At 45.2% G+C, this 15,540-nt stretch overlaps 2 protein-coding genes across 6 annotated transcripts in view; one reads left to right on the top strand and one right to left on the bottom strand.

Annotated features, from left to right (window-relative positions):
* CRYAB (crystallin alpha B) overlaps window positions 1-15,540 on the bottom strand; it is a 75,105-nt gene that overhangs the window by 19,415 nt on the left and 40,150 nt on the right. The window lies entirely within an intron of this gene.
* Window positions 354-15,540, top strand: part of DIXDC1 (DIX domain containing 1) — a 91,601-nt gene continuing 76,414 nt past the window's right edge. Inside the window, exons 1-2 of one of the 4 annotated variants that reach the window (XM_032285574.1) lie at window positions 354-489; window positions 2,125-2,218. In XM_032285574.1, the coding sequence (XP_032141465.1) occupies window positions 2,162-2,218 (57 nt within the window). In that variant the 5' untranslated portion in view covers window positions 354-489; window positions 2,125-2,161. Of the gene's footprint in view, window positions 490-2,124; window positions 2,219-10,095; window positions 10,488-15,540 lie in introns of those variants that run through there. The other 3 variants (XM_032285577.1, XM_032285576.1, XM_032285573.1) reach the window with 3 other exon arrangements.

Genomic DNA, 15,540 nt, shown 5'->3' with positions numbered 1-15,540 from the left:
CGGAGCTCCGAGTCTCCTTGCTAGGACAGCCGATCCCGTCCAGTTTGAAGGGCGGTTCGAAGGTCCAGCCGGTAGAGAGCCCTTCCGGCCCCACCCCCAGGCCGCGGCCGGAGGCGGAGCTGGAAGGGGAGGGGTTTAGGAGAATAGGGGCCGGGCTCCCATTGGCAGAGGAAGCCGTTCCCTGGGCGGGGTCCATGCCGGCATTGGTTGTTGTCTGGCTCCTGGGAGGCGGATCCGAAACGGCAGGGGCGGGATCTGGGCCGCAAGGGGTGCGGTCAGGACATGCAGGAGGAGGGATCCGGAGGGCCGGAGGCGGGGCCAAGGACGGCAGGTGTTGGCTACAGCAGGCTGGAGGCGGGAGGGGCCTGGGGCCGGCCTTCGCATCACCATGGCAGCGGGAATGCGGCGGCAAAGCCAGAGCAGCGGCAGGCTGAGCCCCGAAGGGCTGCGGACAGAGATGCTGAACCAGATGGATCCATCTTTTAAGAGGTAGGTGCTGAAAGGTGGCGGGTAACTGAAAAATATTAACCCAGTTGAGCAACCAGATTGAAACTGGGGACACGTAGAGGTGGCAAGGATGAAGTGGGTAGTAGGAGGCTAAAATTTCAAAGACCAAACCCGCTCTCAGCCTTGTGCATTCTTAGCCTGCAGTTCCTGCTTCAGACTTTCAGAGCTTGGAGAGGAGGGGTAACGCACTCCCCTTTCTCAGTCTATTCTCCGTTCTCCCCAAATACCGCTTCCTCTCGGCTGGTCACTAAGAGAGATGATTAAAGACGGGTAGCTTATTGAAAATGAAATTGTAGCACACACAAAAGTTGGCAATAATAGTATCAACCCCAAAAAGTGTAATAATTTAAAGCACTCGCAGCAAGTACGTAGTTTGTAGTCAAATGTTGGCTGCCATTATCATTACCATTATCACTTTTTCCCCGATCGTTGTCTGGCAAAGACTCCATGCAGGCGATTCAGAAAAGGTGGGTTGGAGGACTGCCCCCACCACTAATAGGTAGAGCAGCTCTCTAGCCTATTTGCTATATATTTAAATGAAGGTGGCCGGGCGCAATGGCTCACGCCTGTAATCCCAACGCTTTGGGAGACCGAGGTGGTTCGAAACCAGCTTGACCAACATGGTGAAACCCCATCTCTACTAAAAAATGCCAAAAATTGGGCCGGGCGCGGTGGCTCAAGCCTGTAATCCCAGCACTTTGGGAGGCCGAGGCGGGTGGATCACGAGGTCAAGAGATCGAGACCATCCTGGTCAACATGGTGAAACCCCGTCTCTACTAAAAATACAAAAAATTAGCTGGGCATGGTGGCACGTGCCTGTAATCTCAGCTACTCAGGAGGCTGAGGCAGGAGAATTGCCTGAACCCAGGAGGCGGAGGTTGCGGTGAGCCGAGATCGTGCCACCGCGCACTCCAGCCTGGGCGACAGAGCAAGACTCTGTCTCAAAAAAAAAAAAAAAAAAAAAGAAAAAAGAAAAAGAAAAAAGAAAGAAAGAATGAATTATACATGCTGTCTCTCTGAGTTAAAACTGAGTTTCTGAGGATAGAGGGAAGTAGATGCCATTGGCAGAGCTTCCAGTATTTCTGCTGATTATCTTCAGAATACTTCCTGTGGTCCTTGACTGATAAATATAGGAAGAAGGGAAAATGCATTGTTGCTTGACTAATGATAGAAGAGTATTACTCTTCTTTTTATTACTATTAATACCTAACCAACTAGGTTTTAAAATGCCACTGGGTTAGCTGGGTGTGGTGGTGCACACCTGTCGTCCTAGTTACTTAGGAGGCTGAGGTGGAGGATCACTTGAGCCCAGGAGTTAAAGGCTGCAGTAAGTTATGACTGCGCCAGTGCACTCCATCCTAAGTGCGGGAGCGAGACCTTATCTCTAAAAAAATAAAAACAAAATTTAAAATGCCACTGGGATAGCCTTGTTGTGCTTGTTTGTAATATCTTCAGCTGGACTTCCTGCTAACCAGGGTCCTATTTCTGGTACTTCAAGATAACTTAAGTTGGTAGGTTTTGGAAAGGGGCCTGGCCCCAACTAGGTTGGTTTAGCTTTAAAAAAAACTTTTTGCCTGGCCTGTTATTTTGTACATTTCTTATTCTTTCTGTTTTAAGGTTGGCCCTGGTTCAGCTCTTCTAGGGACACTTGAAGATGGGGACCCAAGTGGTTATGAGATTCTGTAACTCCTTGCTGCCAACAGAGCCTTCTGTAAGTTTTTGGTGTACTGTTGTGAAAAGGGTGATGATGTTTCTGGAATTTCAATACGGTTTTACCTCTGGAGATTTCTCCATCAGGACTCAGATCCTAGAACAGAATTTTATGTATTTGTCTTATTTATTTTGCTTTTCCTTCTTGTGGAAATTCTATTAATAGTTCTCTTTGACCTTGATTCGTCTTTTTCTGGAATTAATAAAATGAGGCAGAGGTTGAAAAATTCTAGCAATTAATCAGAATATATCCATTTTTAAAAGATTTAAAGTTATAACAAACTATAACAAGTAATAATGTATGTTAATTATAGAGCATTGGAAAAATATTGCAAACTATGATTTTTAAAAATGCAAACCATAATTCTCCCACCCAGAAGTACACTGTTAATATTCTGGAAAATATACTTGCAGTCTTTTCTTCTACACACACATACACACACACACACACACACACACACACACACACACATATATATATATTTTTTTTTCTTGAGAGGGAGTCTTACTGTCACCTAGGCTGGAGTGCAGTTGTGTGATCTCGGCTCAATGCAACCTCCGCCTCCTGGGTTCAAGGGATTCTCCTGCCTCAGCCTCCCAAGTAGCTGGGACTACAGGCACATGCCACCATGCCCTGCTAATTTTTTGTATTTTTAGTAGAGACAGGGTTTCACCATGTTAGTATATTTTTAACATGAGATATTATGGTGTGCATGCTGTGCAAACTTTTTAACTTGCTTTGTTTCATTTAGTGTTAACAAAAATTATTAAAATGATTTTATGTTAAAATGTCATGTTAAAATTTTTAAGATGTTTGTTTTAATGTTGGCATGTGTTTGGTAAACAAAATGGCTGTGATTTTCTTAACTAGTTTCTGTTGTTGGACTTTTAGTTTCCCTCATCCCTGTCCCCGACATTGTAAAGAATTAATTTCCTTATTTAGGACTAAGTCAGGGCAGGTGAGGTGGTGGCTAATGCCTGCAATCCCAGCACTTTGGAAAGCTGAAGCCAGAGGATCGCTTGAGGCCAAAAGTTCAAGACCAGCCTGAGCAACATAGTGAGGCTCCCCCTTGACTTTCTTTCTTTCTTTTTTTTTTTTTTTTTTTAAGACGGGGTTTCACCATGTTGGCCAGGCTGGTCTTGAACCCCTGACCTCAAATGATCTGCCCGCCTAGGCCTCCCAAAGTGCTGGGATTAGAGGTATGAGCCACCGCACCTGGCTGACTTTCTTTCTTTTTTTATTTTGAGATGGAGTTTTGTTCTTGTTGCCCAGGCTGGAGTTCAGTGGCATGATCTCGGCTCACTGCAGCCTCTGCCTCCTGGATTTAAGTGATTCTCCTTGATTCTCCTGTGTCAGCTTCCCGAGTAGCTGGGGTTACAGGCACCTGCCACCACGCCTGGCTAATTTTTGTATTTTTAGTAGAGACAGGGTTTTACCATGTTGATCAGGCTGGTCTCAAACTCCTGACCTCAAATAATCCACTTGCCTTGGCCTACCAAAGTGCTGGGATTACAGGCATGAGGGACCGCATCTGGCTGAGGACCCCCCCCCCCCACCAACCCTTTCTACAAAAAATTTAAAAATTAGCTGGATCTGGTGGCATGCACCTGTAGTCCCAACTACTCGGGAGGCTGAATGAGGTGGGAAGATTGCTTGAGACTGGGAGGTCGAGGCTGCAGTGAGCTGTGATTGTGCCTGTGCACTCTAGCCTGGGCAGTAGAGTGAGACACTGTCTCCAAAAATAATTTTTTTAAAGACTATGTCAGGCCAGGCATGGTGGCTCACACCTGTAATCCCAGCACTTTGGGAGGCAAGGCAGTTGGATCACCTGAGGTCAGGAGTTTGAGACCAACCTGGCCAACATGGTGAAACCCCATCTCTACGAAAAATACAAAAATTAGCCGGGCGTGGTGGCAGGTACCTGTGATCCCAGCTGCTTAGGAGGCTGAGGCAGGAGAATCACTTGAACCCGGGAGGCGGAGGTTGCAATGAGCTGAGATCATGACACTGCACTCCAGCCCAGGCAACAGAGTGAGACTCCATTTCAAAATATAAATAAATGAAAAATAAAAAGATAAAAGATGGCTGGGCATGGTGGCTCACACCTGTAATCTCATCAATTTGGGAAGCTGAGGCAGGCAGATCACGAGGTTAGGAGATTGAGACCACCCTGGCTAGCACGGTGAAACCCAGTCACTACTAAAAGTACAAAAAAATTAGCTGGGCGTGGTGGCATACTCCTGTAGTCCCAGCTACTTAGGAGGCTGAGGCAGGAGAATCGCTTGAACCTGGGAGGCAGAGGTTGCAGTGAGCAAGATCGCGCCACTGCACTCCAGCCCAGGCTATAGAGCAAGACTCCGTCGTAAAAATAAATAAATAAATAAATAACCACATCAAAGAATGTGAACATTTAAAATAATAAATTACCTTGTAAAAGAATTGTGGGGTCAGATTTTGCATACATCTTTCAGAAGGCAGGTGGACATCAGTTGGGAGTTAGGCCTTCGTAGATATCTGCCTACCTGTTTCAATGAGACCTTCAATCTTGCAGAAAGATGATTTGATGGTAATGTAATTACTGATATGGAGCTCTGACACCTGATCAACTGGCAGGCCAGAGGCATAGAGGTGTATTTTCAGTGCTGTTACAGAGAAACTCAAGTGTCACTTCCAAAATATCCACCAGATGTCGCTAGTCTTAATATAATATTCACCCACAGGATAGCTGGCAGATAACCTTTTTTTTTTTGAGACAGGATCTCACTCTGTTGCCCAGGCTGGAGTGCAGTGGCACGATCTTGGCCTACTGCAACCTCCACCTCCTGGGTTCAAGTGATTCTCCCACCTCAGCCTCCAGAGTAGCTGGTACTACAGGCACAGGCCACCAGGCCCAGCGAATTTTTGTACCTTTTTTTTTTTTTTTTTTTTTTTGTAGAGACGGGGTTTCATCATGTTGGCCAGGCTGGTCTCGAAATCCTGACCCCAAGTGATCCACCTGCCTTGGCCTCCCAAAGTGCTGGGATTACAGGCATGAGCCACCGTGCCTGGCCACTGGCAGATAACTTTTGAAATGTGAATTTTAAAACTTCATGTGAAAAAAGAAAAGAAATCCATAACCCAGGAATAGGTTAAAAAAATCGTATAGAGTATTTTCGCATATCTGCTTTGGTGTGGTTTATATTAAGCAGTAGCATCTGGTGATTACTTTGGCGACATCCTACTCTAGTCTTTCACCATTCTGTCTTTTTCCCTTCTGCCCACTCAGTCTGTCGCATTCACCATGTATACTCTTTCCTCACGTACTAGTTACTGGATTCTCAGTTTGACTAGTCTTCCTTTTACTATTCTTCCCTCCAGTCTTGTTTCTTGCCCCTATGTGTTATGTGTATATTTATGTGTAACTGTCAGTTCTTCAAGTTTTTGCTAAAAGAATAAAACCTGGTAGCCGGGCGTGGTGGCTCACACCTGTAATTCTAGCACTTTGGGAGGCCAAGGTGGGTGGATCACCTAAGGTCAAGAGTTCAAGACCAGCCTGGCCATCATGGTGAAACCCCATCTTATTAAAAAAAAAAAAAAGACCTGACATATAATGACTTATAAGAGGTGCTCAGCATCTATTTAATGAATGTTTAATGAAAGAATGTATAAATGAATGAGAGGAAAATACAGGGTACTAAAAATTGTTTATATTTGGCTTGAGAAAACAAAGAGATAAAGATTCACATTTATAAATTACCTATAATTAAGTGCTAAATGACACAGTATTGAACATGAGAGGCTGTTTAATGTTTTTGTTTGTTTGTTTTTGTTTTTTTGAAGCAGTGTCTCACTCTGTTGCCCAGGCTGAAGTGCAGTGGTGTAGTCATGGTTCACTGCAGCCTGAAATCCCAGGCTCAAGAGAGCCTCCCCCAACAGCCTCCTGAGTAGCTGGAACTACAGACACATACCACCATAAGTGGCTAATTTTGTATTTTTTTGTATTAATTGTGTATTCCACTGCACCCCAGTTTGGGCAGCAGAGTGAGATGATCTTGTCTCTTAAAAAATAAAAGACATTATTTCTGAGAGTCATTTAAAATATTTTTGTTGACAATTATAATTATTTATTTATTCAAACTGCCTTTCTGTTACTTCATAGTCATGAATTACTGCCCATAATAGTTGTGTTAAATTTTATATAGATTTGAATTTCACACTTCTTATTTTTACACAGAGAGAAGCCACAGGCAATATTTTCGCCAAATGATGGTTTTGTTTTAAGCCTCAATGTCTTACTTAGGCTAACATGTTACTCTATTTTTTATTTTTATTTTTTTTTGAGACGGAGTTTTGCTCTTGTTATCCAGGCTGGAGTGCAATGGCACAATCTTGGCTCACCACAACCTCTGCCGTCTGGGTTCAAGCAATTCTCCTGCCTCAGCCTCCCGAGTAGCCGGGACTACAGGCTGCACCACCATGCCCAGCTAATTTTTGTATTTTTAGTAGAGACAGGGTTTCACCATGTTGAGCAGGATGGTCTCGATCTCTTGACCTTGTGATCCACCCGCCTCAGCCTCCCAAAGTGCTGGGATTATAGGCGTCAGCCACCGCGCCCGGCCTACTCTATTTATTAACAGAAGTGATGAATGTTTCCTCCACTGGCTCATTCATTCATTCAAGAAAAAATATATACTGAGTACCTTCTATGTTGCAAGCTCATATGAAAGTATTGCATAATGGTTAAGAACCTGGACTTTGGCTTCACCATATAGTAGCTATTGGGTCTGTGACAAATTACTTCTCCAAACCTCTCTTTCTTTATATGTAAAAAACCTACTGTTTATGGTAATTGTGATAGTCAAATAAGCTAATCTACTAACTGCTGAGTACAGGGTGTGGCACATGGTAAAAGCTCAATTTTGCTATTATTACTGTTGTATATAGATATTTGGGTAGCTTTTAGTTTATGGGAGAAGTGTCTGCCATTATTGTCAAAATAATGCAGGACTGAAGAAGCCAGGTTAAGTTCAGAACTCAGGCAGCATGGCAGAGATATGCAGAAAGCAGTCCTGGGTTCTTTGCTTCTGCTTCCAGGCAGAGTGAATTACTGGCCTGCAGGAGTGGGAGTGGTTCCAGCTACCCAGACGGCTTGCAGTTTTCCCACATACAAACACCATGGAATGTCTGATCACTGTCCCAATTATTCCTAGTTCTTGTATTCTTGTAACTAGCCGACATACTCTCCCAGCTCTTATGTTGATATTACAACATGGTAGGATCGGGAGGATGGAAGGAATGGTCAATGTTACTGTTGTTTGGAGCTAAAACTCAGTTCTTCACCTGAACCACTTTGTAAGGCCAACTAAGATAACTGTGGTGAACATCTCTTCTGAGCCAAAAAAAAAAAAAAAAGGACATTATGTGGTCTGACAGGAATTTTATGCCTTTTCCAAATGTGTGAGGCAGATTGTATGTAAAATAGTATAATTTTTAGAACATATCTTAATAGTCTATGGGGACAGAAGAATGAATATTTTGAAATTGTACTAGTTAAATCAAACTTAAATGCCATTAAAATTTTGGTTTCACAATTGCATTAGCTGTAGTTCAAGTGCTCAATAGCCACGTGTGGCCACTGTACTGTACAGCATAGATATAGAACATTTCCATCTTCACAGGCAGTTCTAGTAAATACCATTGCTCTAGAATATGTGGTTTGTATAGTTACAGAGTTTTAGGGAATAGTGTAATATGGGAGCATATGCCTTATAATACATTTTAAAAATATATATTCACTACAGGTCTCTCTTAATTCCTCCAGCATGCTATGATGGGCAGTGCAAAAAGCACAGGGCCAGACTCGAGGCCTCTAGTTCACATCTTCTCTTCCATATTAACTTGCTGAGTAACTGAGCACCTCTCCTAGCCTTGCTGCCTTCTTCTGTGATACAAGGGAGTTGGGCCAAGTAAGGAAGTTGGGCCAAAATGTTTTGGAGCTTTAAAATTCAGTGATTTTGTAAGTCTTTTTTAAACCACTGAGCTCACAGATCCTACTTTGATCAAAGACTTATTGTTTGAGAAACACTGACCTCTGGCATAGAAAACTGTCAGCAGGACCTCCCTCTGATGTCTCAATATTTTCTGCTCTGTGTACAAAGCATGAGGAGCTCTCAACCAATCAGAATTCTCTACCCAGGGATCCACCAACTAGGTATTTTGGTTTTGCATTATTATGCATGTAGATGTGTTGCATGCAAGTCTGTGCTGTTGGAAATTTCATGCTTTTCTTTATAAAAGAACTTGTTGGCTTGACATGGGTTAGTGACTCTTCCAGGGGTGTTACACCATGAAGTGTGGTAGTGCCAAAGGGAGTTCTTGGCAGTTACATTCCTCAGCTAGATTATGAAGGACAGAGGTCTTCGGACTTGTGGGCTGCTCAGGTTTAGAATGATTTGGTGTCTTACCTTTTCCCTAGCATCATCCAGAATAGAACCCACTGCATTCAGCCAGCAGCTACAGCTCAACACCTGTGCTGACCCTCTGCCCCCTCTGCCTGTTGTGGTCAGAGGGAGATGTGTTCTTTTTCAGAAACATCTTTGTGTTTAGCAGCTTTAGAGATTCAGACAAGATATTGCTAATCTTGCTCCTCTTGGTAAGGATTTTCTTTTTCTCTAAGGACCTGAGGGGGTCATTAGGTTGAATAAGAGCCATTACTGACTTTTCTTGCTAAGGTACTAATCAGGGTTTGAGGAATCTGCACTTTCCGGAAAATCATGACTGTAGACTCCTAGCTCCTTGAGCCGCCTGCCACTGATTGGCTGTGTCCTTGGACAAGGCCCTGACCTTCTCTGAGCCCTAATGCTCTGTAAACCCTTCCTCTCCATCTGGGATCATGAGGTGGAATGTAAAATGAAAGTTTTTTCAGCGTCAAGTTTTCCCGTAGAAACAAGAATTTGCACTGAGTTCCAAATGACTAGGATTCCTAAAAATAAATAATCAAGGCTATGACTTGAATAGTTAGAAACAGCGTAAAATAGCTTTCTGTTTCACTTGAGGAAGCTTTTTACCTCTTTCAAATGCACCAGGACATTTTTACAGTCTTTAATTAAAACCCATTTATTTTAAAACACATTAGAATAGGGGTTGTACAATTTAGCAGTTATTTTATAAAGAATGAAAGAAGAAAAACTTTGGAAAAGACTTGGCCATCCTTGATGTTTCTGTTGTGATCCTGTGTGATGTTTAGCACTGTTCTATTGAATGTATTCTATTGAATACCACCAATAACTAAAGTTATTTCTATCCCCTTTTCCCCTTTCTTCCTCTGCTCCTTCTTCTCTTTCTTCTTTCTTTCCCTTGTTTCCTCTTCCTTAGGTTGACCTCACTGTCCAAGACCCATGTGGAAAAAGGTTGCGGTTTTCGGTTAGTCTGGGGGAAAATCCTATGATTCACGCCCTTTCCTACCCACCTTCTGGTAGGGTGTTTGTGGCCTTAAAATAGCAGTGTATGCGTGCCTGTGTGTGTTCGTGTGTGTGTTGCGCGCTCTCCCCCAGGGCACACCCACTTGCAAGCCTGGTGTGGTATGTGTGTGCGCGGGCGTGTGGCTGCGAGTGTATACATACGCCAGCCCGGCCGCCTCTTGGTCAACGTGTGTGTGTGTGTGTGTGTGTGTGTGTATGTGTGTCAGCCGGTTGGTCAACGTGTGTGTGTGTATGTGTCCGCCTGTTGGTCAACGAGTGTGTGTGTGCGTGTGTGTGTGTCCGCCTGTTGGTCAACGTGTGTGTGCGTGTTTGTGTGTTTGTGTGCGTGTGTGTGTGTGTGTGTGTGTAGCGCACGCACACACGCCCGCGCAGCGGCCCGGGGGGTGTGTGCGCGCGTGCGTGCATGCGTACAGCGCGCGCCCTCGCCAGCCCGCTTGCCTGCGGGGCTTTCCCGCATGGTAGCGGGGCTGGGGGCAGCCCTGCAGCGCCGCTCCACCCAGAGCGCGCCCAGCTGTTTCCATAGGAACCGAGACCGCGCCTGGCCCCTCCAGCGGAGGCCCCCCGTGCGAGCATGCCCAGTGCAAGCCGCTAGTTTGGCTCCAGTCTAGGTTTCCAGTAAGTGGCATGCGGGACTCCGGAGGGATCCCAATGAGCTGAGCTGCCGAGAGCCTTTGTGTGCAGAGGGCGGAGGAGGAGGCAGCTGCGGCCGCTGGGCTGGAGACCCCGCCCGGGAGCCCCCAGTAGGAACAATGCTAGCCTGCCTGACCCGAGGGAACTTACTGGATGTCCTGCAGGAGGGCTTCAATGAGGTAAATGTCCAGCTCCTCCCACTCCTCAGCTTCCCTCGCCCAGCGTCTCCCGCCCAGTCTCCGGAAGGGGTCCTCCGTTGCCCCCCTCCTCTAGGGACCCAGAGCAAATCGCCCGCAGAACCCCAAGAGGGCTAAGGTGGTTCGTGCGGTGCAGATGGGTGAACCAGGAGAAATCAGAAGGGCCGCCTGCCCACAGCTACGCTGGGCCGTGACCTTCCCTGATAGCTTACCTGAACCCAGAGGACAGGACCATAATGCAGATATCACCTCCTTCCAGAAGAGGGGGTGTCTCCATCCTCCCCAGAGATTCTCCCAAAGGAAATCCTCAGGGAATACCTGGATATTTGACAAAAGTGCTCATCTATTTCAGGAGCTAATCAGCGGAGCCAAGGGAGGATGGGGTGGTACTGCATTGGTAGAAAGTTTGAGAGGGCAAGGGACTGTAGATGGTCCATGTGAAGTGCCTTCTTCATGTCTGAATCTCTTTCTGAGTCCGGAGCAGTAGATTTCTCTGCAATCAAGGACATGGTTGTCTGAGAGGAACTACAGAGTGAGAGGAGACCTAGGTCCTGGGCCCAGTCCCAAGGAGCCAGCATGTGCACCCATTCGAGAGCAGAGGAACTGGGGCCTCAATCTGACAGGCAGGATGGGCTAGGGCTGACAAGGGGTCATTTCCTCCCCACTTGTTTCTCTCACAATTCTGTTTATTCCGTTGCTTTTCTGTGACCCAGGAAATTCTGGTTTGAGATGCTTCCCCCTCAAGATTTGCTTCATATGTCTTCCACTGCATCTAAGCCCCACTCCTGCGGGTTGTCTTAGCCCAGCATCCAGGGAAACCTATGCTGCTAGTTGTGTCTTTCTTCATTTCTCTCTCCCTCCTTTTCTTTCAATCTCTCTTTTTCTTCCCTCTGCGACTCTCTGAAATTTAAGATTTTTTAAATCGGTTTTTACTCAACATATGAATACATTGTCTTGTTAAATATGAACATTACAGGGAGGACTGCAGCGCCTTTGATTCCCACCATTCCAGCCTTTTCCCCAGAAATAACCATTCTCATGAATTCGTGTGGTTTTATTTCTCCAGCTACACTACAGACTCCTTCCTTAATTCCTGTTTCTAATTAAGAAGCTCTGCAGCCTGACCTGCCACAGAACCCTCCCCATTTCTGGCCCCCCTGCCCAGCCTTGTTCCTAACACAGAGGAAAACTGCAGAAATGCTGTCCCAACCTAACTGAGTTGGAATTTTCCTTTGGCCAAGGGGTGTCACAACCTTCAGTGAAGGGCAGAGCTTACATCCCGTCTGCACTGCAGGGCACCTCATCTTTGCATCATTTCTGTTTCAACACATTTAAGGGGATTGTTAACAAAGAGCTATAGTCTAAGAGTTGAAACACAGAAGAGCCAGGAAGCCTACCTCTGAGTGATTCCAATATTCTGGTTCCTCTTTTCTGACTCTCTGCCTTTGGGCTGCCCCTGTTCTTTAGCTGCGTAAGTCTGACTCACTGACGAATTGTAGCAGAAGCTCTTTTAGTCGTCTTATACCTCCTGCCCCAACTTAATAACAACAACAAAACTCAGCTCTTGATGGTCCCACTGTCTGTTTAGGAGGAGGAAACCAGCACAGAGTTGGTCCTAATCTTTGTTTTCTGCACATTTTCACTTCAAAACCTTTCGACTGAAGAGGCACGTAAACTAAGAGGCTTGGCCGTCTGTTTCATGCTTTGGTGCTTCCATAAATATCCCCTGACCTCCAGTTCTTGAAAAACGTAAGGGCATAAGGGAAAAGGGGAATGGGAGAGTCATCTTTTTGTGGTGGTAGTGGAATCTTCATAAAAACAGCAGATGCCTAACATTTTAATTAATCGATCCATAGAATAATGCAGTAATGCCTCTTTTCCTTCTCTGATATTTGATTTTTCTACCCATCCGGTAAACTTCCCTCTACCCCCTCCATAAGCTAATGTACATCTGTTCCTCTTTGTTAGATTTGAACTCTGATAGCCAGTGAGTACTTCTGGTTTCTCTGAGAAAACATCATCTAAATAATAATAGTAATACATTAAATTTGAATGGTTCCTTGCAGTTTAAATAATTCTTTCACATTCTATATTAAATAATTCATTTTACATACAGTACTACATTTAGTGCTACTGAATAATAGTGGAATTGGTTATTTTAGAATCCATGGGGCCCTGTTTGACCTATTCCAGCCTCCAGGGTTGCTTAATAGATCCAGTTATATTCAATTTATTTTTTTTAGAGTCCTTGAGATAAGGATGTAAACAGGGATTTAAAAGCTAGTATCAGAGTACACTTTAATTCTTCTGAGAATTCATACTGAGGCTATGAATGCCACATATGTATCCAGTCACCTCTTGGGAGTGATTCAAGTATATCTAAAGCTATTCTTCATCACCCAGATGCTTTATAGGTCTGTGTGGTTAGGGCTGTGACCTCATTCTCTATGGCAGAGAAAACTGCCACGGGAAATGGAGCTATGGCCTTAATTGGTTAATTATAAGGGAACCCTGCAGCAGAGAAAAACCCTGCCTTCTGAATCCTGGCTTCCCTCTACCTACTGTTGGCTTCTGTTTGCAATCCTTTGCCACTATGTATAGCCATGCGTGTTAAAATTTTCTTCTACCGCATTTCCTACACAGAGGCCTGGCCTCAACATATCTGGCAAAAAACTCACAGAATTGGTCCTTGTCAGTGCTTTCAATACAATCCCTTTAAATGGCGTGGTTAATTTGGACCGTGAATTATCCACAAGTTTTGGCTACTGCCACCCTGGCTGTCATCCCCCATTTCCTATGGCTTGGCCAGGCTTCCTATAGATCACAGTTTCCCCAATCTGCATTTGCCTCAAAGCTATTTGTTTTCTCTGCTACTTGGTATTGGTGGTGTTCTTTGAACGTTGTAAACGTGCCAACATGGATTTCTGCAAGTGTTTTTTGGGGGGCTGAACTTTCTTTAAAAACAGCTTTGGTGCTTGTGTTGGGAGGTTTTGAGAGACCTGAGATTGTAATATGGTTGGGCTAATGAGGATTCATTTATTCAGTTATTCATTATTCATAAATCAGTAATTTATTAAGAGGGAATGGATAAAAGAATTGAAAAACACTCAGTTTGTGCTTCCAAGGAGTTTATAGGGAAAGATAGGGTATACTGATATGAAAAGGACTCAACATTTACCAACCCATCTGCTCATTGACACCAGATTTCTTTTCCTGCTCGTCTAGTACATGCATGCAAGCAGTCACTCACTGGATATTCTCTGAATTACTGTGTTTGCCAGTCACTGTGCCAGGATCAGGAAATCCATAGAAATCCAGTAACACAGTCTGTGCCCTATTGGAGCTCACAGGCCAGTGAAGATGAAGTAGCCAGGTATGGTGGTGCATGCCCTTAGTTTCAACTACCTGCGAGGCTGAGGCAAGAGGACCACTGGAGCCGAGGAGTTAGTGGCTGCAGGGTATTGTGACTGCACATGACTGATGACTGTACTCCAGCCTGGATGACAGAGAGAGACCCATCTCTTAAAAAAAAAGATAGGCCAGGCGCTGAGGCTCATGCCTATAATCCCAGTGCTTTGGGAGGCTGAGGCAGGTAGATCACAAGGTCAGGTGTTCGAGACCAGCTCTGCCCACATCGTGAAACCCCGTCTCCACTAAAAATATAAAAATTAGCCAGACATGGTGGCGGGTACCTGTAATTCCAGTTATTTGGGAGGCTGAGGCAGGAGAATCGCTTGAACCTGGGAGGGAGAGGTTGCCGTCAGCCAAGAATGTGCCACTGCACTCCAGCCTAGGCGACAGAGCAAGACTTCCTCTCAAAAACAAAAGAAAAACCAGAAAAAGATAAACTAGATGTTCAGAGTGTCAAAGTTGGGAAAATTGAGGTGATTCAGATATCTTACTTGTGGGGAAGAGTGAACCTATGCTCAGTTGTGGTGTGAATGGCCTGGGAGGCTGAAAGTTGGGGGAATGGTTTATGAAAATGATGGTTGACAGGAAATTGGTTGTCTGAACCTTAACCTTTTGAACATAAGATCTGGCAGACTTTCCATACCAGTTTTCCTCCAAATAGAAAAGTAGAAATTGAAATTCCACGTTAAGAATCATGCTCTTGGCAGTCCCTTAGAAATACAGGAAGAGGCCAGGCATAGTGGCTCACGCCTATAATCACAGCACTTTGGGAGGCTGAGGCAGGAGGATTGCTTGAGCCCAGGAGTTAAGCCTGGGCAGCTTGATGAGACCCTGTCTCTACAATTAAAAAAAAAATTAGGCCAGGCGCAGTGGCTCATGCCTGTAATCCCAGCACTCTGGGAGGTTGTAGCGGATGGATCACAATGTCAGGAGTTTGAGACCAGCCTGGCCAACATAGTGAAACCCTGTCTCTACTAAAAATGCAAAAAAAAAAAAGTTAGCCGAGCATGGTGGCAGGCACCTATAATCCCAGCTATTCGGGAGGCTGAGGCAGGAGAATCGCTTGAACCTGGGAGGTAGAGGTTGCAGTAAGCCCAGATCGCGCCACTGCATTCCAGCCTGGGTGACAGTGCAAGATTCCATCTCGAAAAAAAAAAAAAAAAAGGTAGCTGGGCATGGTGGCATGCATGCCTGGAGTCCCAGCCACCTTGGGAGGCTAAAGTAGGAGGATCACTTGAGCCCAGGAGGTTGAGGCTGCAGTGAGCCATGTTCTTGCCACTGCACTCTAGCCTGGACCACAGGGTAAGACTCTCTCTGTCTCTCTCTCTCTCCCCCCCCCCCCCACACACACACACATACACACACACACACACGAAGAGTTTTGGTCTGGTCTGGTCTCATCTCCATAAGCGGGACATAAAGTGAGTGAGGAAAAAGATTGGCAAGTGAAACATCACTCCTAAGGGCCTTGTGCCTTCCGTGGAGTAGTAGTGGCAACACTGGGCCAATTAGAGGCTTCCAGACATTTCACAATGAATTCCTCTGTGCTTTGCTATAGAAATTAAAGGCTTGTTAAGTGTACAGAGCAACACAGCACCAGATTCCCCACGTTCTTTTTTCTATC

This window comes from Sapajus apella, unplaced genomic scaffold (genome assembly GCF_009761245.1).
Source record: "Sapajus apella isolate SASKATOON/1434 unplaced genomic scaffold, GSC_monkey_1.0 scaffold16, whole genome shotgun sequence".
In the NCBI taxonomy this organism is placed as follows: domain Eukaryota; kingdom Metazoa; phylum Chordata; class Mammalia; order Primates; family Cebidae; genus Sapajus; species Sapajus apella.
This window is presented reverse-complemented; position numbering and strand designations above follow the sequence as displayed.